This window comes from Streptopelia decaocto (assembly GCF_964273445.1).
Source record: "Streptopelia decaocto genome assembly, chromosome: 9".
Classification (NCBI taxonomy): Eukaryota; Metazoa; Chordata; class Aves; order Columbiformes; family Columbidae; genus Streptopelia; species Streptopelia decaocto.
In genome coordinates, this window is record NC_138664.1 from 7,540,458 (window position 1) to 7,568,036 (window position 27,579).

At 39.1% G+C, this 27,579-nt stretch overlaps 1 protein-coding gene across 2 annotated transcripts in view; it reads left to right on the forward strand.

The window, feature by feature from the left end:
* The window catches only part of MCTP2 (multiple C2 and transmembrane domain containing 2), a 120,018-nt gene that overhangs the window by 56,095 nt on the left and 36,344 nt on the right, over nucleotides 1-27,579 (forward strand). For both annotated transcript variants that reach the window (XM_082061024.1, XM_082061023.1), the window contains 6 exons: nucleotides 451-544; nucleotides 3,729-3,831; nucleotides 5,838-5,940; nucleotides 14,979-15,080; nucleotides 16,125-16,199; nucleotides 17,010-17,129. In XM_082061024.1, coding sequence (XP_081917150.1) covers nucleotides 451-544; nucleotides 3,729-3,831; nucleotides 5,838-5,940; nucleotides 14,979-15,080; nucleotides 16,125-16,199; nucleotides 17,010-17,129 — 597 coding nt within the window. The remainder of the gene's footprint in view (nucleotides 1-450; nucleotides 545-3,728; nucleotides 3,832-5,837; nucleotides 5,941-14,978; nucleotides 15,081-16,124; nucleotides 16,200-17,009; nucleotides 17,130-27,579) is intronic.

The window sequence follows — 27,579 nt, forward strand, 5'->3', positions numbered from 1 at the left end:
GGCGCAAGATGGAGACACAAGGAATTTGAACACCACAAATCAAAGCTACTTTTGAGTACAGATTCCCCACTCCCAATTTGAGGGTGCTGCTTTCCTGACCCATGCTGCCTCTCCACATCTACCTACGTCCCATTTTCTGTTTTAATTAGGAGATGATAATTGCATAAACACGCAGGGCTCCTCTCAGTCTCCACTGTAAAGCTAAGGTGTAATTTATGTGAATGGAGAATTTCCTTAGGAGCAGGTAGCTTGGGATAGTTGTGAACTCACAGGGTCATGATGCAGTGAGGCTGGGAATAGTGGAGATATATTTTGGGTCTATCAGCTGCTGAACTGAAATGCTGAAGAAATAGTGATGGATATAAAAATGTAAGTCACTTAGTAGTTCAATATTTTCTGTTTCTTACCGAATTAAAACCAAAATACATCTTTATGCTTCCCTCCTCGCAGAGTATAAAGAATTCCTTTCGAGACATAAAGGACATTGGTTTCTTACAAGTCAAAGTTTTAAAGGCGGTGGACCTACTGGCAGCAGATTTTTCAGGTATTTTATCTCTATTTTTCAAGCATATGATGCGATAATATACTGTGAGTGCCATAATGTATTGTGATTGCTACTTAGAGTTTGTGCAGTACTGTCAGTTGATCAAGGAAAAGTAAATTTCTCATCATTTCTCCAGTGGTGAAGCCTCCCTCAGGGAACTGAGATACCCAATGGTTTTGGCTCCCAAAAGTAAGTGGTAATGTCCAGTGGATGGAGATCTGATTTCCCCTTCAGATCTGAGCGGTGTGGCCAATAACTCAGCACTTAGCATGGTGTGTTGTTGTATTTTGCAGTAGGAATATGTGAAATAAGAGTTGATATAAAGTGATGGTGCCTGCAAAGCAGCCTCCCCATCTTTTAACGGGTGCCTTGTGAGATTGTGAATGAGACTTGAAAGATTTTTGGGGGCATCTGACACAGTGCTGAGTGTGTGGGTTTGGGTGGTGCTGCAGGCTGTCACCCGAAAAAGAAAGTTTACCAGCGATGGAGATGCGAGTGTGATGGTATCTCCTACAGCTTGTTTGAGACTTTTATTTGAGATGATATTTTTGATGTTCCAAGAAAAGGATGGATTTTTCCATTGAGCTGTACCTCAAATTGTGCTTGGTCCCAACAGCAGTGGACACTAATACTTTTTAAAAATACAATTTTTTATTGTTTCTCCAGGGAAGGTCTAGGGAGTCGATACTTCTCTGTAGTGACTGCATGGATATCATTATTTTTATCATCTTCTCCAGGATTCTGGAGAAGTTTTAATTCCCCTCTGTAACTTGCAGCAGCCCATAATTCACAGACACAGCATTGTGTATTGTATATTTGCTGACAGTCATTTTTTTAAGATAACTTGTTGAAAAATGCAGGAAGGATGCTAGAGAGAAAACACTTTTGCCCCATTCCCTCATATTAATGAAGAGGTTGTAATGTAAGGGAATGTTGCTTCTAAAATCAGGACCAAAGGAGAAAGCTCAAGATTAATCACAACACTATTTCAGTTTCAATTTGCTGCTTAACCCTGCAATGGAAAAACAACCCAACAGTTACTGCAGACAGCAGTACTTTAAAGAACTGAAGAATTTAATTTGAAAACAAACAAAACACCTGCCAATAACAAAAGGTAGCTTGTAGAGAAATGCATTTCTAAACTGGCATAATGTATACATCTATAGGAATTTAGGAGTGTAACTGCACCTTACTGACAAATTTGATAAGGACTGTACCACAGCAAAGCAGAACCTTTGGCAAACAGCAAGGCTGGGGCTATCTAGAAATATGTGAGGTTTTAATATAGACAGTGTCCCAGGAAGGAGCTGAGTCTGGCAGGTTATTTACTCCTTGGAAAACTTCACTGATGCTAATGCGTTTTCATCAGTGATGGATTTGGCCCCCTTTCCCTCAATACTTAAACAGGAGCACGTGGGTGGATAATGAACATTGGAAGAGACACACAGGTTCTTGATTCTGCAATTCAAAGACTTTTCATACAGAGTGTGTGACACACATTCCTTGTGCATAGCGCAGAATGAAATTCTGCTTAAGTAAAAGGTTACTCAGTCTGTCATTATATTCAAAATAACCCAGGCTTTGAGCCTGATTCATGAAGCAAATGACAAATTGTTTTTCAATGGCAGTGCTGAAAATATCCTGGTATTATGCTGTAATAGACCCACCAAATTGCAAAAGGATGCAGCCATTTTAGGTAAAAATAGCATAATTTCTGATCGTGAAACGAGAGACATAAAGATTAATTATCTGTTCTGAGCCATTCATAAATGATTAGTGCAGCAATTATGGGCTTCCATAATAGAACCCTCCTAGAGCAGTGCCATATTTCCTGCATTGCCAGGGAGACTGCTCAGATTTACTGTTATTGATAAAAGTAAATTCAAAGTCCAACTACAAATCTGATAAAGGGAAAATCACAGAGACAATAAGAGGTACAAAGATTTCCAAGGGTTAATAGAGGAGCAGTACAAGCAGGTAACGTTCCCTCCTGGTCCTGTCCCACAGCAGTCACAAGTCTTGGGTGAGTGAACCTCTGCAGATCAATCATCTGATGACAAGTATAATGTCACCTTTTACGTTTTTACTTATTCCCATAATAAAGATTGAATTTTGGTGTGACTGGGATTTCTGTTGTCAGTTCATTATACATTGGCACTATAGATTTTAATTCCAAGTTTTTAGCATACTGTGATAACAGCTATCAGAAAGCAACATAGTATCTGTTGTGGCTTTGAACAGTGTCTTGAAATCCATGTTTTCCATTTGATGTAAATTTTAGGCTACTTTCCACACAGATACATCAGGTATGTAGAAGCTCTTCAGCCACAGCTAGCACAGTTTGAGCCTTTCATACTTTTATATTCCTAGGTAATAGTTTTGTTGACGTGAAAATGACTTTTTCTGCTTTGTTGGATGTTTCCTGTGTACGCATGAGAGTTCTCCTCAAACACTGCATTTGCTCACTGACCAAAAAATAGCATTCAGAATACCAAATTATACAGTGGGATTGGTTTTGGCATATATCAGTTTGCATTTCAAGCAGTTTCTCTGAAAGGCTACATGTATTTTCCACGCTTATCAGAGAATGGGAACGTAAGCTGAAAAGGAGCAGACTAATAGATTCCAGTAATACACATGGTCTTTAAACTTTACCAATATTGACTAGTTAATGTCCACTGTTTACATAGTGAAAAGGTTCCTGTTTAGTTTAGAAACTTCTCAGAGTAAGAACCTTACGAGCTTTGCATTAATAATAAAAAAAATAAGCATGAAGAAAAAGACAGTTTTTTGCACAAATATCTTGTTTGTGTGGTATGTAAATCGCTGCATTGGTGTCATTGAGTTGCCTACGTAAAAGTTAGGCTGAAGTGTCTGTGGCTGAGTTATACATGAGCACTGAAGATGCGTTTAAACCAGGTATTAGAGTGAAGCCACCTGAATGAGTTATAAGATATGTATGTTAGAATTTCTAGAACTGAGGCTGCATGGGAGATATTGTTTATTTAGCAAATCATTCCATCAGAGCAAGGCAATTTGCAGTTGTCTTAATGGATCTTACTTCTATTTGACCAATCACTTTCTCAGCCCTACTGCAAAGAAAGCTTGTGCTTGCTAAATATAATCACTGATCCACTTCATTTTTTTTCTTTTTTATTTTTTCCGCAATCTGATCTTTCCCTAGGTAAAAGTGATCCTTTCTGTGTATTAGAGCTGGGAAACGACAGTCTTCAAACACACACTGTTTACAAGAACCTCAATCCAGAGTGGAACAAAGTTTTCACATTGTAAGTGGATTGCTTTTGAACGCATGCTGCAATACCAAACAGTTAGCAGCTTAACTGGAAAAGCTATCGACTTTGGGAAAATAGAAAGGTCAAGTTGAAGATAAGTCATTTTTTCACAGTCAGGGTGGATGTTGGAGAAATATCAAATATAACTCAATTAAAGCCTTTTGCCTTTTACTAGTTCTTACGTGGAGTTTATTAATAGAAGTCATTAAAAGAAAAATTACTGTGATATTTATAGGAAGAATCACGACTAGATATAATGGAGTCATAGCTGGATCCAAGAGGTAATATAACAGAATGTAGAGACCAGATAACCATGCCTACATTTTTCATAATTTAAAATAAAATATGTTTCGTGCTAGAATCCTTGTTTGATTTGTGAGCAAGCAGAAAATTAGAGCTCACGTTGCTCCTGGTATATCTTCTGAATTTAAACTAGTCAAACACAGCGTAGCCCAAAATAGGATTTTAAATGCTTATGGAAATAAAAGTATTCTCTTTTTTTTGGTTACTTTATTAATAACAAAAGTGATAATTTAGGTGTTGCTTTTTGACAGCACAATTTTTTAATCTTGGTTTTTGTGAATAACTGAGATAACTGGTTCCAAGACTGTAGTAGTGTGTGGCAAGGAAGGCGAGGGGTGGCACTGGAGCATTTATGACATTTGCATCTGTCCACTGGAAGAACAATTTGAGAACTATGTACTTCTTGCAAAAGCAACATTTGTAAACACTGGCTGCATGTGAACACAATACAAAGTATCTGATCTCTTTGACAGAAGTACCTTGCCAGATTTCTGTTTAATTCATGGCTGCAGCTGAATGTGTGTCTGTTGGAGTCCTTTCTCTTACTTTGTCTGTTCTCAAGAAGTTTCTACTCATCACTGTTTATTCTGAGATTGCGCCAGCAGATGAGTCTTGTCGGATGTTCTGCCAACAAAATAGATCTAATAAGAATCCAAAATTATTTAATTTAAAAAGAGAGCTTGCCTCTATACTTCCTGTGGGTCTCAGAAAGGTCAGCTGTAGACTTTCTCTAACTTTTATTGCTGTTGCATGGCTAATGCAAGCACCAGAGCTGCAGAGCCAGTCAGGCTCTCACATCTCTCCTTAGATTTTTGGCCATTTAAAATACTTCGGTTAAGCACCTTAAAAGCTATTGATTATTTAGATTTGTTTTGGAGCAGAGGGGATTGTTTTGAGTAGATGAACCCATTTCAGTTGGAGTGCTCAATACCACCAGAGCGCCCTTCCATCATATTCGGATTTTCTGCAGCACACGTATCTGTGTGTGTCTCTGTGGGATTTTAGTATTTTGTACCACCGGTAACTATATCATATGGAAAATTATAATGGCTTGGAGAGGAATATGGAAATATTGTTACAAAAGTGACAGGTTTCAATGTATTTTAAAGTCATAATGTCTTGGAAAAAATGCATTTCATGGTGGTTTGGCTGCCACTAGTGCCCGGGTCACATCACAGAATGTGCTACACCTGCCAGCTAGAGGGACAGCCAGGGGTTGTTAGGTTTTTGGGGTTTTTTTGTAAGCAATTGGTTTTGTTAGTACCTTAAAAGGGGGATAATTTTTCAGTAATTGTTCAAGTCAAATGAAGTTACATAAGTTTCAATTCTTCAATTATTTCTTTAATGTCCTGAAGTGTGGTTTTGAATTCAGCCCTCAACCTCTTCCAGTCGCCAGAGCTTTGTCTGTTGGAGAGCCGAGTTCTACGCTGTTTGTATCAATATTGATGCACAAAAAAAGTCACTGTCTAGTAGTTATTTTCTTCCCCTAGTTACAGGACTGAAACATGAGGGGAAAACTCAGGGAATACTCATCATTTGGTTCATTTTGGGGGGGAATTGAATTAAATGCTAGTTTGATACTCCAAGGTAGTACCAACTTAATTAGTAAAACATTATTCTCAGATCTTCGTGGAGGAGACTGTGTGCATGTGTATCAAATATTACTGGTTTTAATGTGTCTGCACTTTTTGTTGCAGCCCTATTAAAGATATTCATGATGTTCTGGAAGTGACAGTGTTCGATGAAGATGGAGACAAACCCCCTGATTTTCTTGGAAAAGTTGCCATCCCTTTGCTGTCTGTAAGTTACCTTTGCCACGTATATAATTCAAATGTTGATGGTTTTGCTGGGAAGGAGAGGCATTTCTTTTCCCTGTAGCACAAAGCAACACAGATTTAGAAATAAAGAGGTTTTGTGATCTATATATGCCTTAGTTGGCAGTGTTTATAGTTCTCCTTAGTGTAACGAGCATTGCCAACCCATTTTAGTAGGAATTTGGTTGATTGTAAAGAAAACTGCAGAAGTGTCTGTTCTTCATCAGTAATATATGCCATGTAGGTCTGAAAACATAATTGAGTTGTTCTGTATGTTTCCACATCATCTTCTGAAGGTAACATTTTAAGCATGTCTTTTGTTCTGTCTTGCTTCTTTTTACTCCAAGAAAGTAATTGCACTTCACAGTAGGATTGACTAGAGATAGCTGTTGTTATTGGCACAGCCGAATAAAATTACCTAAAAGGGGTGTTTTCTACTCCATAGTGCTTTTAAAGATGGGTGGTTTTTGTTCTGTAAACAAATATGTGGAGAGTAAGCGCTACCACGGGAGTGTAAAATCAAAACTGGAAACAAAGTGAGCTCAGGGGAAAGTGGTTGCTCTGGAGATTAAGGAGAGTTGAAGCTTTTTCAGAAATGGTCAAAAAGGCCAAGCTAGAGAGAGGGGAACATAAGAGGGTCATTAAAAAACATTAATAGAGAAATGGAGGGAAAGTAGCTTTGTGTTTGGAAAGACTGATATTAATTTTGGAACAAGGCTGGGGGTAATAGAGTAAACCAGATGAAAAGAAGGTGAACAGCTCCATGTGTATGTGAAATAGCATAGAAGATTCTGGTAACTTTTGCAGTAAAGCTTGAGAAGAACTTTCTAGGCTGTGTCTTTTATTAAATCAATGAGTAGATGAGGCTGGAAACACCACGGGACTCTTGTGCTCATGTAAACACGTTTAACTGTAAGCATGGGGGTTTCCTTGGGTTTTGAGGCGGTGGGTTCTCTATGCAGAGGAGAGGGTGCGACAGGTATTTATGCACTGAGCCCTGTACAAACACTCATGCTTGCAATATATAACATGATTCAAGTGATCCATGCAGTAGTGAGATGTTTTCAGTAATGCTCAGTGTGATGCTGTGGGTCATAGTGCTCTCGAATAGGCAGCCAGTGAATCCTGATTGAAATTATAGTTGCAGTATCGTTTTGAAACATCTCTGCATAAGCATCTTCACCTCTGCAGAAAGGCTGCACACATCTCTCATGGTAAGGCGAGAGTTTGAATTTGAGTTCTAGAGATGGGCTGCCGTGGGAAGGCAGCATTGCAATAGTGGGTTAGTGGGGCTCTGTCCTAGCAGAGATTGGACAAATTGGAGGTTTCTGGAAGGAAAGATTCCATCTGATCAAAGGGAGCCATATAAACCCTGCAGAGTCAGCATAGTTTAGGTAAGGGACCAATCAAGGTCAGAGAGGGGAGCTGCGAATATTTGATGTTTCCAAATAAATAATAAACTGCCCAGAAATCTCTCCAACTGGCTTAGAGGATATGATCCCAACCTAAGGAATGTTTTATAGTGGTAAAGAAATACGCCAATGTGCTCCAGTTTTGTTGTTATTTTGTCTACATAAGTGTACTTCTTGTGTGTGTGAATTAAAAGCAAAGTGGCTTCTGAATCTCTTCAACAAAGCGTGTTTATTTTCATCCACTGTGTGCTCTTTTCAAGTTATACTGGAGTCCAGAATAGAGGAACTCCTGCAATTCGGGGATAAGAAGAGCCTAATCTATAGAAACTTGTGTAAATACTGGGCTTTTGGTGCCCCATACGCCATCATGTGCTTTGCAGTCCTCTTCTCTCTGTGGCTCAGACTGCATGTTCTGTTTGAGGCCGGGGATATTTTAGATTGTTTGTCTGTTTTAGTGACTTGAGTTGTCAGTCTTTCTAGTTTTAGACCAATGTTAGAGTGAGTTGGGCATGGAGGATGATTTGATGTTTACGGGAGGGAAAAAAAAAACCAAACCCTCTTAGCATCTTTTATTCCATTTTTGATCACTTTGTTAATTTTTCCCCAAGTTCTCGTATCTCTGATGTTCCTGGAAGAGAGTGGCTGGAGCAGCTGCTCTCCTGCAGATCCAGCGCTTGCCAAATGGTCTGTGTGATCGGCAGCAGGCTGTGTGGGCTCACAGTGAGAAGATGTTAGATTTGGATTTTCTGTTGATTTTATAGGCATTTGTCAAGTATCCCTCAGGAAGCATGTAACAAGGCAGAGGAGGGGAGTGCATGTGTGTGGTAATGTCCAAACTATTCAGCGTAGGGTTTTTTTTTGTCCAAGGTTTGAGACAAAAAAAATAAAATGAAAATTGTTTATGCTTTCCCTTGCCAACTGATCTTCTTCCTTCCTGTCTAAACTTCCCTGCCTCCTATTTCAGTCAAATCTAGTGTAAATATATTCATCTCTGCTTCTGATTAAAAAACATTTTGCACCTATTAACTTAGTCTGCTCAGACAGAGAACTGCAATTTTCTAAGCTCTCTTTCTTGAAATCGGAATTTCGATGTATGTTGTCATTTTGACTATAAATTTGAATGTATCCTTTGAACCATTTAGATAAATATGCTAAAAGAGAACAATAGTTTAAGACTCAAGGAAGCCTTACAAATCATATAGGTTTAATTTCTCCTAGGTAATCAGGCCTAATATTTACCTTGCATTAAATTCCCTTTTGAAAATGAAAGTGCCTTCCTCCCCCCCTGTTAAAAATGCACAAGTTTGACTTGTGAGCTGTCAGCACATGAAGTAAGTTTACTTCAGGAATTGTTCATGGATGACTAAATTCTTTTCTTGATGAAAAATTGCCTTGAATAAAGTATATGTTAGAGGGATATGAAATGTTTAATTAATTTGACAACAAATTTTGGTTTAAATGTGTTCAGGAGTCTTACACTGACATTTTGCAAACATGTGTACACCTTCATCATCACGTTAATACGCAAATAACCTTACTGCACGAAAATTCAGAGATAGTAAAATTACTTATGCTTTCCATTCATCCTTGACTGTGATCTCGCCTTATTTCAGGCACCAAATAAGAAACATAACAAATTTGGGTTGCTTGAGTAGAGTTTTAAGGTGTCAGATGATGAATAAAGCTGCAAAGTTCACATTCTTCTGATAGACATGATGAAGATACTGGATGAATACACATTTCACTTTGTTTCTTGTACAGCTGTGTTAATAATGCAATGTAAAGACCTTGATTTCAGTACACTGAATTTGGGGGACAGAGGGAAAGAAGTTGTTATTGACTGCTTTACACCTTTAGCTTTTCCATGTTATTTGACCTATTGTACTTTTTTTTCCTCCTGCTCTTCTTTTTGTCAACCTACTGTCCTCCTGTGTAAGAGACCTCATCTACAATAGAGCTCTGGCCAGCCACATTCACAGAAGCAGAATTTAAACTGGAACAGGCAGAGATTAGTGCTACCAAGCTATTCAGCAAAATGGATCACTCTTGCCACAAGTGGCTTATAGAGTCTGACTTGCACAAACTTTAGGCCAAGAGGCAGATCACTTTCTCAGAGAATGGGAAATGAAAGACCATTTATAGCACCGAGCAGAGTAGGCTTTTTGTGCTAGAAACTGAAGAAGATCCTGGGGAATGGAGAAGTAGGGCAAAAACTTCTTGGCTTCCAGAAAGGAGTTTGATAGGTTTAGAAGTTTTATAGCTTTTGGGGGACTTGGAGTAATTATCAAAGTAGTCCTTTCCATCTCTGTGTTCCTTTGTACCCTAGTTTTAGTAAAAGCAACCCTGTTTCTCTTTGCGAGGGTCTGTCTTTTTTGTTTTGCTTCCTGAGCCTCCCATCTCCTAGAAGGCTGCAAGTTCCTAGAGACATGGGAGCAAGCATATAGTGTGCTTCAATGAATTTGAAAGCAGAGTATATCGAATACCCCTGTGTAGAAAGGCCTTTGAGTGAAGAGTTGTATTGCAGAATGGAATGTTTTTTATCTGCTGAATTATCAGCTCGGAGTAGTCTTCAGCTGCACCCGTTTTTTCAGCAAACAGGAACAGGTCTATGAAATATTTTCAAGTGCTAAGCAAGGTCGGTGGCCAGTGATACAGTGAAAACAAGCAGTATGACTTTCGCAAGCTTAATTGTCTAAAACATGGCCTGGATTCAGAGAGCAGACACCTGACCATTGTAATCACTTAGCACTTGACCATGAGTGCGCAGCCTTTTCCAGGAGAAAGCTTTTAAAATTTGAGAAAAGTGAAAATGCTGCATCTATGCAATAGGGGCAGCTGTGGAGTGCTGTCCTCGGTTCTGGCATTTGTCCCTATCATGACCCAGAAATTCTGGAATGGGGAAAAAACCCCACATCTCTTCCAGAAAAAAAGAAACCTTGTTTCTGAAATTAAATTCTCCTCCTACCATGCACTACTCACTCAAATAATATCAACAGGAATGTTTTTCTTGAGTATGACCTGGGATCTTTGTGCTCCCAGGGTTTTCATCTCCTCCTCAGATTGCCTGGAAGCCCTTGTGTGCCTGCCTGCTTTTTTTATGAGACCATCAGCTCCATATGTCTTTGGTCTTTGGATATCAATCCTCTGCCAAAACCCCAAATTTTCCATTCTACTTTGGATCCCACAGAAGGTTGTTTACAGTGAAATGTTTGAGGCAAAGAGTTTTGGGATGAATTAATGGGCATTTTGTACAAAATCGAATCGAAGTATATTACAAGACTGGGGAGAAACAAAAAACCCACTTTATTCAGGTCCAGGTGGATCAAATATGTGGTTTGCTTTCACCTTTTCCTGGGGAAATATGTCCTTTGATAAGAGTAGGTGTGTGTCTATTACAGGACAGCTTTATGTTATTCAGGGCAAACGGTATGACATTGTGCATCAGCAATGAGCTCAAGGAGGAATATCAGAGGTTCCCAAATGCTTTAGATGAATTACCCTTGGAGAGTAGCCATTACCCTTTCCACACGTCACGGGTGTTGATGTACAGAGGTTTAACCCAGCGTTCTTCTGTCAGGTCATCAATATATGACATTGAATCTGCATCAAAGCAGGATACAGAGTGAAGTTTTCTTAAAATCAATGTTAAAAAAAAGAAAGCTACTAAACCATATTTCTTTGAGACAAGAGCAATGAAGAAACACCCTTTGCTGTGTAAGGGTCCTGTCTTCTCCGTGTTTTGTGTCATATCAATCTCTGCTTTCGCTATTTCATTAAAATTCCCAAGCGGTCACAAGGTTGTTGCTTAATAGATTTAGCATTGGCTGGCTACATCAATACTGTGTTTAGTCACATTTGTTTTACTGGGGACATCTGTGCAAAGAGTTTAGCAAATATATTCGTTCATTTGAAAGGAACCCGGTGCACTTTGGACCTTGACTGTACGGTGGTCTCATGTACTTCAACATTTCCTTCAGGTAAAGCACCACCAGAAGTTGCCTCTGTAGGACCAAATACTTAATGCACAAAGTATTCTGTCTTTTCTTCCAACTTGAAATTTCCTTTGCATGCTTCTGTGTGGAGAATGGACTGTGATATAGAATATATGAGTTCTGTGAAAATATTGATGCATGGTGATTCAGAACAGGGAAATGCCTCAGATATCAGCAGTTCCCATGGGATAAAAATCCTGGCACTTTTTCAGAGGTTTTCTGATGGTGACCTTGCAAAATGAAGCATGTTGCTGGGGTAGGCACTGCTGCCCTCATGTTAATCATATGGACATGGGCTGTCTTGGTTGCTGACTGAGCCCCAGTATGTTGTATGTTATTAAGAAGCTTTCAGAGAATGCAGGCATTAATATTCAGTGAGGATATAAAACATCAATAAAGGAATAATATTGATTATGTCTCTTTAAGGCCCTCACCTGCAGATATTTTCACATTTAATTTGAATATTCCTTTTCTTCCATTTTCCCATAAGTGGATGTCAGCCTTCATGGGAAAGATAGTCTATTTTAGGCACAACTATCAGGAATAATAATTGACTGAAATGTGTGTGAGATCAGGTACATAGCAAAAGGTGTTTGGGCAATAGAAGAAATTTGATCTTCCTGACATTTAGTTTCATCCAGGACCCCATCCCTGGCTGCTCACCTATTCCACAGCTGGGCAAGGCATCTAAGCAGTCTTTGTGAACAGCAGAAACTAGGGAAAAGTACCCAGAAAGGAGAAAAAAATAGATCCAAAATGAAATTAATATGACTGGCTGTCTCCTGAGATAGAGGGAGACATTGAACAGAATCTGAACTCTGGCCCAAGAACAGCATGCAACGAAAATACAGAGTATTAAAAGCTATTTTGGATGTTTTCTTCTGGGCACAGTTGAGACATGCCACCGAGCTGATCTTCAGGCAGTCCTGGGTGTTAGAATTGCCCTACACCTTCCGCTGAACCGCACTGGCTTAGCACGTTGCCCAAATTGTAAAAGGCATTATTCTTTTACTTTTTTTTGCAGGTGTTTGTTTGTTTGTTTTTAAATCCAAATAGAAATGCAACGCAGAAATGCCATTTTGTAGCCAGTTGTTCTTCTGTTGCTCCTTTTTTGGCTCTGAAGAAGGTCAAAAGTGAGGATATCTGTATGAATGTTTAGTCTTGGGCTGAGTTATAATTGCACAATTACACATCTTTTACCAGACAAGTCGAACACTTAAAATTAAAGATGCCAAATGAAGCTGACTGCAAAACTGCATTTGCACTGCTTTACTTTCTACCCTGTTCAGCCTTAAAATAGCAACAAATACAATAACACCACCATTTAAAAAAGTTTCCCAAGTGGCAAATAAGCCCCATTTCCAAAGACAAGGAAGCTATTTCTTGCTTATTTGAAACTTACGGTGTGAACACACATGCAGCTTCACCCAAAATGTTTGATTCAGCTCTTAAAGAGAAGAGTCTTTTCCCCAATGTCAGAAGCAATTTCTGAGTGCAGAACACCATGATATCAGGCTCAGACCTTCTCAGTAGTGGCATCATTTCTTTTCCTTTTTCTGTCAATTTAGCAGCATGTGACATTTTTTTCCTTGTTGATTATGTTCTTGAAAGATATGAGAAAAAAGCATATCCCAAGGAATATAAAGAAAACTTTCCACCAGTAGTTGTTCCTAGGGCAATAGGATGAAATGTTATGAGAAATACGCGTAACTGAAATACATGGAAACTCAGTCCTCAAATTAATAACTATGGAGAATCCAGAATTATGACACTGTGATATGTATTGGACACCTACATCTCTGCAGACACACTGGGAACAACATACCTTCTACCCTGTTACAGGAGAGTCCATGAATCAAAGCTCAGTCTAAACCTGGTGCTTGTGGCATCCCCTTGGACCAAAGGGATGATAACCTCAAACCAAGTCCTTCTGGGCCTGTATCTCTACCATTGCAATTTTTCAGTTAATTTGGGAAATAGAAAAAATTTTTCCAAATACATTTGGGCTTTTAAAATTATTTTCTACCCTTGCTTGAGGTGGGGTGGAAACAAACTGTTGAAATAGCAGGATCTTTTATGATGGGCACTCTGTGTGGCAGTTGACCTGAGCACCTTCTGGTGCCAGTCCATTTGGCACTAAAAGAGGGGGCAGCCACTTTAGCAGCTCTTCTGGTTTTGGGCTGCAGGATATCTGTGCCTGCTGGTCTTCAAAATATTTTTTGCTTGTCTCTTTGTTGGGAGCTGCAGAATCCTTTATCACCAACTCTAACTCTATGTGTCCTTTCTTGCAGAGAAAGCAAAGGCACTTTGTGATCCATTTAGTGCAGTGCCTATTAGTGTTATTATTTATTGTTATTAAATCAGTACCACATATGCCTGCTTAACTCCTAGCATCCTGTTAAGCAAAGCTTTGGATGAGAACATAGTAAAAGCTGGAGTTCTGGTTGGACACCATTGAAGATGCAAAGTTAGTTTTTGTGAGAACCCTCTTCCCTTTCAACCATTACCCAGAAATCCCATCTACCCTTTGATGAGGTATTTGGTGCAGAAGGGTTGGAGCAATATTGGGAAGGAAAATGACCTTTTGCTTGTCTCCTGAAGTCACTTGGTTCCCATTATGCTTTTTTTCCCCCTCCCTTACTCGTTTCTACCATGGTTTATATGAGTGCCTCTTCTAAATGCCAGAGCAGCAATAGCCGTTTTAAATATGGTTGCAATTTCATGCCCCCAAATTTCCTCCGTTATCTTTAATCTTTGATCATTACAGTCCCTGAATGTAGCTTTTTGGTAAGCTGCAGTTTTTTTATGTTACTGCTGTTTAGAATTAACTGGTCTGCTTCCTAAAAAGCCAAATGTTTAATCAATACATATCCTACTGTGTATAATAAATACATTTCTGCCATCACTTTTTGAAGAGAGAATGCTTTTGATTTGAGCCAAATAGTTTACAAAATGGTAGGAGAGGTTTGTTGCTTTTTTTTAATAGACGTTTAATGCGATAGAGCCAACCGGCAGATTAGAGCATAGAAATGGTATTGAAATTCAGGGGTGAGGTGGGGGGAGAAGTCTTTTACACGAATTAGTTAATTTTGAACATTTGTTACATTAGCATTCGCTCCACTTAAGCTGATTAATTTCTTTGGATTGTGTTTGTTTCCTGGGTAATAATTTGACAACTTTGCAATAAACTAAGCATTAAGAAGTGGGTTTGTGTACTGAAGTGTGCAATAGGCAGGTAAGTTGTTGTTTGTGGCTCTTTTCCTGAACTTTGGAAGAAAAATCCCATTTTAAACCTGTAATAACAGAGGCTGATTACTTCCCATCAACTCACTGGCTTCCAGGGCAGAATTTTCAGACTGGTTATTGTGTGCACTGCTCTACTATAAAGTACAAGGTCTGTAAATTAAAGTTGGACCATAAGAGATTTAATCTGCAATTTTATAGGTCTCTAATCCAACGATCATTTTGTATTTCAGGCTCCGAGCATATTAGCAGGGTTTGGGGAGGGTTTTTTTGTGCTTGCAATTTATTTAGTTATTTATTTGTTTGTAGTATCTTTAAATTATATTGTGAATTACAGCTGGGAAAATATTGATGCTTTTTCTCTCCCCAAACTATAGATTAGAAACGGTAAACAAAGTTGTTACACGCTGAAGAATAAAGACTTGGAACATGCTTCAAAAGGAGTAATTTACTTGGAGCTAGATGTCCTATTTAATCCTGTAAGTTGAAATATTTTCTCTTTGCTTATCACTAGTGTAAGAAATGTGTGAAACTACAAGGGCAAGGGTGAGGGATGATGCTTTAAAAACCAAGAGCCAAGCTGGAAATGTTCCGACCTATTTGCATCGGGTGGTGGAGGGGTGTTTCATAGAGTCAAAGAATCATTTTGGTTGGAAGAGACTCGTCAGATCATAGCATCCAACCGTAATCTAACTCTTGCACTAAGCCATGTCCCTAAGAACCTCATTTATGTGTCTCTTAAGCACCTCCAATGATGATGACTCCAACACTTCCCGGGGCAGCCTGTTCTAATGCCTGACAACCCTTTCTATGAAGAATTTTTTCCTAACATCCAATCTAAACCTTCTCTGGCACAACTCGAAGCCATTTCCTCTTGTGCTATCACTTGCTATTTGGGAGAAGAGACCAACACCCTCCATGCTACAACCTCCTTTCATGCCATGGATGAAGTAGTATTGGGATATCAGAGCTCTGTGATGGCCTCTCCAGGTGGATGGGACAATGCCGGGGCATTTTTGGACTGAGAGTGACCACAAGTACCTTAGGAAGGAGATGCTGGTTACTGTATGCCACAGCTTAATTTGCAACAGCTAAAAAAGGACTTAATGTTTAGATTATTGTACATTATTTGTAACGCCTACTTTCTCCCCAAAAAAGCTGACCCATGATGTTCTCTTCCCAGGGCATTGACAGGAAAATTAATGAGGCATGGACATGGTGTACATAGTGGTTAGGTGACTGAGTCAGTCTCAATTGCTTATGCCCTACAGCCTTTTACTGAGTTAAATCCAATTTATTAAGGCAAATGTGGGCTGTACTACAGCTCTGCTCTTGCTGAAGTGAGTCCAGCTTTGCCCAATTTAACTTATCCCTGCTTTTCCTAGCAGCTCATCCTAAGTCCCAAGGAGGCTGGGCAGAGTGAAAGGTCCTGAAAGATGTATCATCATCATCAAGACTGATGATACAAAAGCGAAGAAATGAACTCAAAACTGCAAATCTTAAATTTTATTTATTTATTCTAGGTAAAAGCAAGTATTAGAACATTCAAGCCCCGAGAAAAGCGCTTCACTGAGGAGCACCGCAAATTTTCTAAAAAGGTGAAAATCGTGTCTAGGCTAAGCTCTTACATCTGTTTTGGAAATATTTGAATTGCTGTAGCACAGTTGCAAGAACAAAACCTGTTTATGCATAAAATGCTGAACACGTGTAAGTTCTTTGTATTTCGGTATATATGAAAAGGTTTGTTTGTGTTAACGTGAAATTGCTTTCTGATCTAGTTTGCATCAATAGTTTGGCTTTGTGCTTCAAAGTGGGGAAAATGATAACTGTGGATGTTGCACTGTTCGCAGCACCTAAAGCTCAATGAGAGCCTTATTCCCTCCTTTGGGAAGGAAGAAACTAAGTCTAAATTAATTATTTAAAAAATCCATAGGATTTTAGACAAATTGCCATTATCCTTTTTTTTTCTTTTTCTTTTTCTTTTTTTTTTTTTTAAATAAACATGCCCTATAATGAGGCTAAAATTCCCTATTTATTTCTATGGACTAGTCCAAAACATGTAGAAGAGGTTCAGTGTTTTGATTCCGTTCTCTCTGGCCCATGTCCTGAGGCATTGCTATATTTTTGAGAATTGAAGGGGAATGAAGGTAGGTTTGTTTTACTGTTTTATTTAGTTTTGGCATCAATACCTGTTTTTTTGTAAGGGATGAGGAAAATCTGGAAGGTTTGGGTGTGATGGGAAAACAGGAGCTGCAGTGTGTCTCTGAAATAGAGGCTTTATTTGTAATATGTGCCCTGACATGCATTCGTAGCTTAAATTATCCCTTGTTTCTGAAGCAGTAGTAGGATACTAGAGTGTTTGATTAAACTCCTCTTCTCCTCCCTTCCTCCCACTCAATATTTATCAGGTCTTATCAAGAAATGTTGATCGCGTGAAAAAAATCACCATGGCAATATGGAATACAATACAATTCCTTCGGAGCTGCTTTCTCTGGGAGTCCACGGTAAAGAGTGTGATCGCATTTGTGGTAAGTGCATTTCTTCTTTTATTGCATGAGGTGAAGTGATATAAGATCTCGCGTGTTACTGTGCCTTTAATCGTTTGCTGTTATTGATGGTTTTTAGCTGCAGGGCTGTGGGTTTCAAGGCAGTTTTGGGCCATGTTGGGCCTGATGGGCATGGAAATTAGATCTTCAGGAATAGCCTTTTCTTCCCTTGGTGCAGAGCTGTTTATCAGTCTGCACTGAAGATGCCCATGGTGGGTGATGCCACCCTGCAAAGGCTGTGACCATGTGATGATTCTGGATTTATTTTATTTTTAACCACGGCAGCTGGGTGGTACAAAAGGAGAGAGGTGGTGGCCAAAAGAGTGATGCAGGGTGATGCCTTTGGTTTGGGTGATTCAGTGAGTTGGTGGTTTGTCCCTTCCATCCTCCATTGCAATGAGGCAGCACTTCTCTGCAGGTTATCTATGCGGGCTATGCCCATGTCCCTGTGGCATGTAAGCAGCTCTGACATAACCTGTTGCAAATCTCTTCTCTTGATGGTAATAATATGTTGCTTTTAAGAGAAAAAAAAGAGAAAAGGCTGATCAGTGAGTTCTGCTGCTCTCTGTGAACAAAAAGCCAAGTTCTCCACCTGCCTATCCCACTTTTCAGCTATCTCCTTTTTCCTCTTGGTAGTAAACAACCTGTTTGCAGTTTTCTCATGATCCACTCAAGCACAAAAAGGTTTTGCTTGCTTTTTATTGTGTGGTGTGACATTTTCTTCATGCTTGAAATGTTCGGCATGCCATTAAAGGTTGCAGAATCATTTTGTGGTGGTCCAGCATGCAGGAAGAAAGTTTTCGAGTTGAGTGTTTATTAAGCAAAATAACAGCCACATCTCCAAGATTTTTCTCCCCCTTTTACTATCTGTGAATTGTAAGTCTCTTAAAGGTTCTTTTGAGGAAACACTTCACAGTGTATTTGCTGTAGATGAGTAAAGTGGACCATCCCTGACTAAAAGAAGCTCCAGAGCAAGGACAGAGGAGCTGTTTCACCCTGCAGGTTAGAGGGATGACTGACACATAAGAGTAGGTAGGACAAGAGGGTCTTTTATCTGTATTTTTTTTATCCTGTTGCTTGAAGCTTATTTAGATGATATCTAGAGGTGATGGTGGAAAGCAGAGCAGAGTCTCTTTGCTAAAGCAAGTACAGCTGTGCAAGGCAACTCTGTGGTTGTGTGCAAGGGAATCTGGTGGTCATGGATGCTGGAGCTGGAAAGAGAGGGACATAAGTAAAATCCCAGTGCTGACATCCTACTATCACCATTCCACAAGAATCTAGGCACATACTTAAGAGATTTTGCACCAAGGTACTTGTGAAGTTATAGCTGTGAAGTTCAGCTTTCTAAACTTGGGGAAAGTTTGGAAATGGTGGAGAGACAGAAATGTAAGAATGTGGGAAAGTGGGTCTACAGAAAAAAGAATTGATTCTTAGTGGAAAGGAGGACAAGAAGGTTACAAGTTCCAGATTATTAATATCTTTACGGGATATCATAATACTGGTTTTCTGAATGAAAGTGGGTAATTGCAAAGGAGTAAAAATACGTGACTCTAACAACAATTACTGCAGGTTTGTTCTACAAATCAAAATTTAAGTCTGTCTGACTTTTTTCCACATGGAAATAATTCAGCACTGGCACTTAAAATGAAGTGCTAATTATGTATTTTTCTCTCACTATTTTGGTGTGTATGTTCTTAATATTGAAAACATGCACACAGCATGGTAGGTGCAGCATCCCTCCCTGCCCTAATATGTGTGTAAAATCCATCCTTAGCAGGTTAAATAAAAGGTGTACGCGATACCGCATTTTTTAAATTGTCATTCCCCAGCAAGCAGTATTTATATACCTCCAGTAGCTAGTTTTGTGTCAATTTAACCTGTACCAAATTTGTCCTTATTGTCAACCTGCCTGTAGCTGACACTGAACACCAGAGGTGAGGAAGATGCACAAAGTTTCCCACCTGTTTTTCAGCTGTGTTTGTGAAACCATGACTGGCAGTTTAAGGGCCAGCCAGGCCTTCAAACCATAAAATACCTTTTTTTTTTCCTTGCAGACTTTGTCCCTTGGACCACTGACAGTAACCATTGTGACCATATTCCACATAACTTCCATGTGATACCCAGAAATTGGGTGGTCCCAAGGACCCCCTTCCCCTGTTGTATTGCCCTTGGTTTCCTTCTACAGATAGCCCATGCCCCGTCCTCCAAGGAGAAATAAAGGGAGGGAGGAGGAGGAAGACAAGCAGATAGTATAATCACATGAACCTTGATTTCTTAAGCAGTCAGACAAAAGCCACTGCCAGAGAGAAGACAATATTTGTGAGATCATCAGAGCTTGGAAATAGGTGAAGACATGGTACGTTACACCTTCCTGTTTTAGTCTTCATTACAGAGCACCTCCCTCCCCATTAGTGCTGGCAGCTCCAGGGTGTGACAAGGACATTATTTCTGGGTGCAGGAGAGAAAAAAGGATAAAGAGGGAGGAAACAGAGGACAGTACAGGCAGGACACAAGTGAATAAGAAAAATGCTATCACCGTGTTTTCTCATTTATAAGATACATCATCCCAAGCTAAATTTCTTTATTAGTTTGTAATGATGACAGGAGACAAGCCAAGAATATGTGAGTAAATTGAATTTTTTTTGCTATAAAAATGAAATCATATTTTTCATCAGCATTTTGCAATTTTAATCTGATAACTTTTAACCTGACTTATTTGTATAGACACAGAGGACACTGATTGACCCTGCTCAGGCACAAGTAAAATCAGAAATTTTTCTGGTTTAGAGGTTTTGGAATGGGGGTTGAAAGGGCCATGAGGTAAAAAGCAAAATTTCACTTTTGGTGACGTTTGCCCTGCGCACAAAGGATTTGGTGCAAATGGTGTTACACAAATTCTAGAGAAAACAACATTCTGGATCAGAGGAAAGAGTCGCACGTAGGTTTTCTGGATTGTTTACAGTGAACATTTCATCATTAGTCCAGTGTGAAAAATGGGCACACATCTTTGTGTGTGCCTGGGAATATCAGGAATATTCCCACATGTGGAAAATGTAGCTTGTAGAGTTAATAGCATTCATATACTGAGAGAGACCTTAAAAAACTTTGCCCATGTGTTCTCCATCAATTCAGGATTTGGGGAAAACTGTAGATTTTTGAGACTAGAAAGCTCTTCAGCCATTCTACTCCATTTATTTAATTTTAATATTATCTCTTTATTCAACTTGATATGTTGTGTTCTGACTGAAACGTGCCTTTCAAAAATGGCTTCGTTCTGAAGTCACCCAGACACATACTCCAGTATATCCCTGTATCGTTCCTCTCGTGTGCCTGACACTCTTCATATCCCACCCTGGACAATTTGCTGCCAGTTTCCAGGGTGAGTGTTGTAGTTTTAACCTGGTCCTCATCACTCCTTCCTCTTGTCACACCTTTCTCCATTGAGACGTCACTTCCACGCTGAGTTACTGGTGTCCAAAAAGCTGAAGCTTATGCTGTATGCTTATAAACAATGTTGTATATCTGTATGATTATAAACTGTTTGCTTTTTCGCCACTTGGGCATATGAAAACTTGTTTTCTTACCTTTTTGTAGCACTTTTAAAAAGAATTCCTGGTCCTTCCTTCTGTGTGCAAAGACCCCCTTCCTGCCCTGGTCGTAGAAGTTAAGTCCATAACAACTGAATCATTCTTACTGTACAATATGTATTTTAAAAATATTTTAAAAGATAATTTTAGTCACGGAATGATTTTCATGAGGAATTATGCATCATTGCACATTGTACTTGTGATTTTATACAACATAATTACACCTTCTATTGACAGTTTTCTCTGCATTAGTGGTAATTATGTCATTTAATGAAATTACGATAATTACATTAAAAAAATTATAATCTGGTGCAAATTAAAAGGATATATTGACTGGAATTTTTACTATCATATATATTTTTTTTTAAAGTTTGCATGATAGTTGCAGGAGACATTGACAGGATCAGGCAAATGGTGGGAAACCAGCCACCATAGCACCTCCAGTGTGACTGGCATTGCTCGCTGCTCATTTCCTTCAGGGTCCCTGCACACTCACCCATGCCAGCATACTTCATTTTTACTGGCAGCATGTCTCACTGCATCAGGTTTAGGCTTTTTGCTAATCAAGGCTGCTGCCAGGTTGGGTACAGGTGGGAGCTATTTTTCAGGCTCAGCCCTAGCTGGCAGCCTGGGTTGGCCAGACAAGGAAGTGAGCATGCATAGGCAGTATTTATTTATTTTGCAGTGACATCGCAGTGTGTCTGATTAATTATTTTATGATGGGTTAGTACCAGGAGGAAAGGAAAGAATGTGTGGTGATGCAATGCAATGTGTTCAAAACGTGGAGCTTCTGGTCAGGCTGCCTGCAGCTATTTAATGATGGGCAGCTGGGAAAAATGACAGGTGTGGAATAATTTTGGAGCAGTTTGGGCTTCCCAAAAAGCCAGCTGATGCAAGAGCAGGGAAGCCCTGCAGGTTGTGGATACCCAGTAGAGCTGCTGGGGGTTGTGGACACAGCAGGAAGCCCAAACTTCAGTTTTTGAGCTCCTTGCTGCAGAAGTGAGATTTTTGGCACCCTTCTCCACTTTGTAAATCCAGAGAGGCCTGGAGGATGCCCCATTTTTTGGTGGGGGCCTCTTGAGCTGTGGGAACTGGAAGCCCAAGGAGTCACATTGCAGCTGGGTGAGGCTGCACATATGGGCATTACTGCCCCAGTTTGCTCCAGTGCTTATCTGGGAGAGCAGCAGAGAGATAGTTTAGACTCTGCAGCCCATGAACTTCTGGCCATCTCTGCTGAGTGTGCCATTTCGCACGCTGCCACTTAAGCTTGAGATATGGGAGCTGGATCTGAGCCCAGTTAAACTAATATCACAGAGGAGACGCCAACCATCTTATTAGACATGAACAATTTTTAATCTTTGTTGAGCTGGGCTATATTTATACTGATGACCTACAGGCAAAGGGCTGTTAGCTTGTTGACAGCATCCTCTAAAATTGCTAATTGTGCATCAGTAAGAGGGAAATAATCTTTTCCCTCAGGAAAGATGTTTGTTAACCCAAAATCTAAGCCTTCTGGAGTTTACTTGGGGTAAATCTTTCATTCTGCATGCGGACAAGTGTCTCCTGCATGGAATGGTTAGACTTTCCCAAGAAAACACAAAATGTTCTGGTCCTGTTTGTACTAAGCACAATTCAAGCCCGGACTTGACAAGAATTTGTGTGTAAAACATCCAGTTTGGCTTGTGCATTGTTTTGCAACACAAAATGATTTATTTTTTTTTTCCTAGTTGGGAAGCGAGATATAGTTCAATAAGGGGAAATTCTTGGGACAAAATTTTCACAGGGAACATGAGGAATCTATGGAGAAGGGAGACTGGTAACAGCTCTGAAAGCCAAACAACTGAGGATAGAGATTGAGTCACCAAATATCTCTTGGACCTCTGGCCAACCGAGCAGAGGATAGAGAACAATTTTCACTGAGACTTTGCTCGTGATTTACAAGTAGATGATAATAAAACACTTCTCTATAGGGCGGGGAAGGAAGATGTACTCACATGAGCTTCCCTAAAATCTTTCTTATTTTCCCCCTGAATTGTCTGCTAATTTTGAACAAGCCGTTCCCTGACACAAAGCACAAACCACCCCGCCATGACTACATGTGTAACTGATGAGTAGCGTATAGTCTTTTTTTCTACCCCCTCCCCTTTTTTGTTTCATCCTCATAGCTGAAGATGAAATATAAATCATTGTTCTCAAACTCTTTGGGAACAGCATTAAAGTAATAGTAGATTAAAATGTCTCCACATTAAAAAAGCTAAATAAAATGAATAGATGTAATCCTAAAGCGAGAAGAATGAGTATTCTTCAAACACTGAATAGGGAACTTGGAAAAAGAAAAAGCTTAAAAAAAAGAAGTATTAATGCAAAAGAGATGGTCTTTACTTCCACTTTACTGCAGCGCTTTTGCTGAGGGCTTTTCTCACTCATTTGCTGCTTGTGTTCGCTACAGTTTTAAAGAAGCAATCAGCAAAGGGACGAACAGTTCCTATTTGGATAGAGGAGCTGTAAAATAACTGACTGATGTAATACAATTGTTCATATTTAAGGCTAGAGCTGGTGCTAGAGGAGCAGTGAAAGGCAGGGTTTCAGGAATTTGACCTAATAAGTAAGTAATTCTTGAGAGCCCCTAACTTTTCTTCTCCTCTGTAAATCCCTGGCAAAGGCACATCTGTAGAATTATTGTCTCGAACTCCACTGAAGAGGCTGGATCAGAGGTATGTTTTTATTTCGAGCTATTATATCCCAGTAAAAGTGTTCTCCTAGTGACGGAGGAAACGTTTATGTCCTGCTCCCTCCACACTGCTTGTGGCAGCGCCTGTGAAAAATCCCCCTTTGTGCCTGCAAAGCCGTCAGGAGCACGTTACCTGACACATGCAAGTGATGGCTCAGATGAGAAACAGGCTTCTCTAGACAAATGAGATGGTTTTACCCTTCTCCCACCAATTTGTGCATTTCCAGTATTACTCTTCTGTGGTTGAGGGAAATATGATTTAATTTTGAGATCCCAGGTTTTGCTTTGCTGCAGCGGTTAAAATTCCTGGAATAGCAACAGTGATACTGATGATGCTGAGAGACACACAGTAAAGTAAACACATGTTATTTCCAGCTCTTTCAAAAATGCAAGAACAAACAAGGACAAAGTTAATAAGGAAATAACCACTTAAAGGCTTACAAATATGATAAGCAAAATTTAAAAAGTGAAGTTTGAAGCTTTGGAGTCAGGGTGAGCTGGAGCTGAGCAGAGACCAATACAAATATCCTTTCTAACTTTAAAAGGGATAGATGGTCTTATGTTTCCAGCTCAGGGGTTTTGGGAATTTGCCTTTTTACTAGTTAATTTTTCCAAAATAAAAATAAAACCATATTTTGCATCCGAGGAGTAATACTCATTTCCTATTGGCCTCTTTCACAAGTCGGTTACCCTATATAGTCTCTTGCTTTTGGGATTGGGGAGCTTCCTCTTAAATCAATTCTGTGCGGTGCTCATATTTTTGAGCAGTCGTGCTTTCTGTGTGGTGTGCTCAAAACTTATGTGCATCACATAGGAACAATACTCTTGTGTGGTAATGAGAGAGGCTCATATCCCTGCCTCTCTCTCTGTAATTGCGTTGTGTTGTTTTTACTCTGATAAAGTTTTTTAATACTTTTTAATACCTTGGGTTTTGTGTGTTAAACTTTATAGTCCAATTATTTAGGTAAAAGCCCAGATCTGTGAGAGGATAAGTGTCTATACCGCTGGTCAGCAGGAATGTACAATAAGGAAGAAATTCAGCTTTGTTAGAGTATATTGATGTAGCCCTAGAAGGTGCCTGCATTGAGATACGTGGATCTGTCTGTCTCCAGAACTGGATTAGAAATATGTAGTTTTCATCTGTTTGCCTATCAAATGACAGCTCACAAAAGCAAGCCCAAATATGCAAATGTTTTATCTAATTAAAAAAAAAAGGCAGTAATGAAAAAGGGCTCTTTATAGCTAAAACCTGGACTAAATGCGTCTGCAAACAGTTCTGACTGGCTTTCTGCTGGAGTTGTGACCTGTTGGAGAACTCTGCTCGGCGCTTGCATTCCAGCTAATTTGATATTGCTTTTTATTTTTTTGGTGGTTGAAGCTTTGTCATTTGTTTCGAAGTTGTCATTTTTATTGGTCTCCCTGGCTGATCTTTTTGGGCTCTCGTCAGGTGGTGGATGTTCTCCATTGTCTGCCTGGGCTTGGCAAGCTGTAGGTCCTTTTATTGCCATATGACGTGGGCGTGCTTGCAGCAGTAGCCTGTAATTATACCCACCACAGGTGACAGTTACAAGAGGGCTTTGGTAATAATTTTAGCTGCCTGATCTGATGTTTATGAAGAGTGAACCCTCTTTGTGGTCTGGCTGGAGTTTGCTATATTGTTTTGTACTTTAGCTGTTTGATTTATGAAGCCCTCTTTTTTCTTCCCGCCCCCCACCCCCAATATGCAACATCTTGTGCCTTTTGAAGTTCTGAAGTTTTGTAAGAGATTATTGTTGATATTATGCTGGTCTGTACGTTTTTCTTTTTTCTTTTCTTTAATATCTTTATTTTGCTTTGGCAGGGTTAAAGTAGTACTGTTGCTGGTTTTGTTTTGTATATTTAACATTGCTGAACTCCTGTTTCTAACCGCTCGTTAGCAGATCTGCTATGTTCTTCTAGCTGTGAGACTAATCACAGATTAGCATTTAATTAAGAGTTTTTTTTTTTTTTTTGTCTTTGACTATTATTTATCTGTTTTATAAAATATCAAGTTACTACCCATGAAGGCAGCTCTGGCTCCTTTGCTCTGGATGGAATTGCAAAACTTGCATATGCCAAAGGTGAATTTAACTCGTGACTCTTTCTGTTACCTTACAAACCTACACCCCAATGTGGGGAATTTACTACAAAACAATGTGGGAAAGACTGAAGTGCAAACTGCCTGAATGCTGTCTTTATTCTCTTTTGGTCTTTCTTATTGCAGTTTCAGATTCTTTGGAGGAACTTCAGATTAAATGTCTTGAGCATCTTCTGAATTTTAAGAAAACAGTAATTTGTAACTCTTATCAATTGACTGGTATGTTGAAAAACAAGAGAAATTTATTTGTAACTGGTTGCTAGCTTATCTGGTCCTAAAGAGATGGTATTCCAAGTCAGGATCCATATACTTATATTCCCAATTTGCCTTTTCTGAAAGTTCACTTTATTCATATATTAGAAATTGCATAAACAAAAATGAAATTAGTATTCTAAGTTTAATGAATCCTGCATCTGTGTGGGACTCATTACTTACCAACTACTGTTGGAAATACCAGAATTTGAGAGGCTTATGTGTAAAATTTGCAAAAATTGGCATGGTTTTGCACTATGAAAGCTGTATGGAAAGAAGACTTACAGCTCGGTCCAAACAAAGAAAGAAAAGTAGAAACTCATGGTATCTATTATGAAAAGGAAGTGAAATTGTCATTAAAGGTAAAAATCCTTTACTTTCTTAGTGTGCATGTTTTCCACCCAGAACCTCAACTGTATTGATTTTCTTTCAGTCAGGATCTGCTTGGTTTTGTCTCGTTATTCACATTACCTTGACCCGGCACCTCTTAGAAAATATTTTAAAGCATTTAGTTTTGCAGGAAGATTGTAGATGTTGACTATGATCTCCCTTGGCATCAGTGGAACAACCTCATCAGTATTTTGTGGGTTTTTTTTCCTTTTTTTTTTTTTTTTAATTTTTTTAAAAAGGGAAACCCCTTAGTTTTTAACACAGATGTAAGCTAAGAACAGGGCATTCCCTTGAAACATATAGACAATTTTTATTTTTCTGGAATGAGGGAATAAGTAGATATATGTCTGTAAGTGGCTTAAATCACTTTAACTCCATTAATCTCAGCAGGCCGATGTTATTTAACATCGCTTAAAAATCTCCATCCTCATTTTGGGGCAAATCCTGTGCGAACAGAGGAGAAAAGTCCTGTAGGTGGCGACGGACCCTCAGGAATGAGCCAGCTCTGGCATTTCAGGCTTTTGTCAGATCTTTCTGGCAGGTTTTCTTCCTCTTGCTTGAACGATTTTATTTTTAATGTAATTCAGCCGTTCTCCCAGTGCTAATCTAACGCTACTTGCAGAAATCTTGACAACTGGAAGAAATTTCCTATTTGAAGGTAGTTCAACATTTTGGCTTTATGATGGAGACAGATGCACCTTGAGGGGTTTCTCTTAGTGTTCTACTTCTTGTGGGGCTTTTCTCTTTTTTTTTTTTTTTTTTTTTTTTTTGAATAAGAAAAAGTTGGATACTTTACAAGATCTGAAATAAAAGGGGGATTAGTATAGAAGCTACGGAGCAAATTTCTTTTTTTTAATTGTTCTCTTTTAGTTTTTCTTCAGTAGCAGCTAAGATTTGTTTTGATTGACAGGTCGGTCTTAAGGAACCAGGAAGTTCTCAGGTTCTTTAACAATAATAATAAAAATACCCTAAATCAGAATATGTCCCAATTCTGTTTTTTTTCAGCATTTGTGGGATAACAAAGCTGGAACAATGGGAGAACTACAAAAGCCCAGGAATCTGCTTATAAAACAAAAAACAAACCATAATTAAATAACAAACCAAAACCTCTCTATTAATTATTACTAAATTTGACTACTTCCACAGTAAAGGATTACACTGATACCAATAGCATCAATCCAGTTTTGATCACTTCCCCCACCACTTCATGAAAATTAAATCTGTTAATCTTAATTGTGACATCTACACTGCAGTCAAGCTTAGCTTTATTTTCTTTTAAAGGCAGTGCTATGACTATGAGAAGTGTTAATAAATAAGTAAAACATGTCGTGTTTTGTCCTGGTCTAATATGCTGAT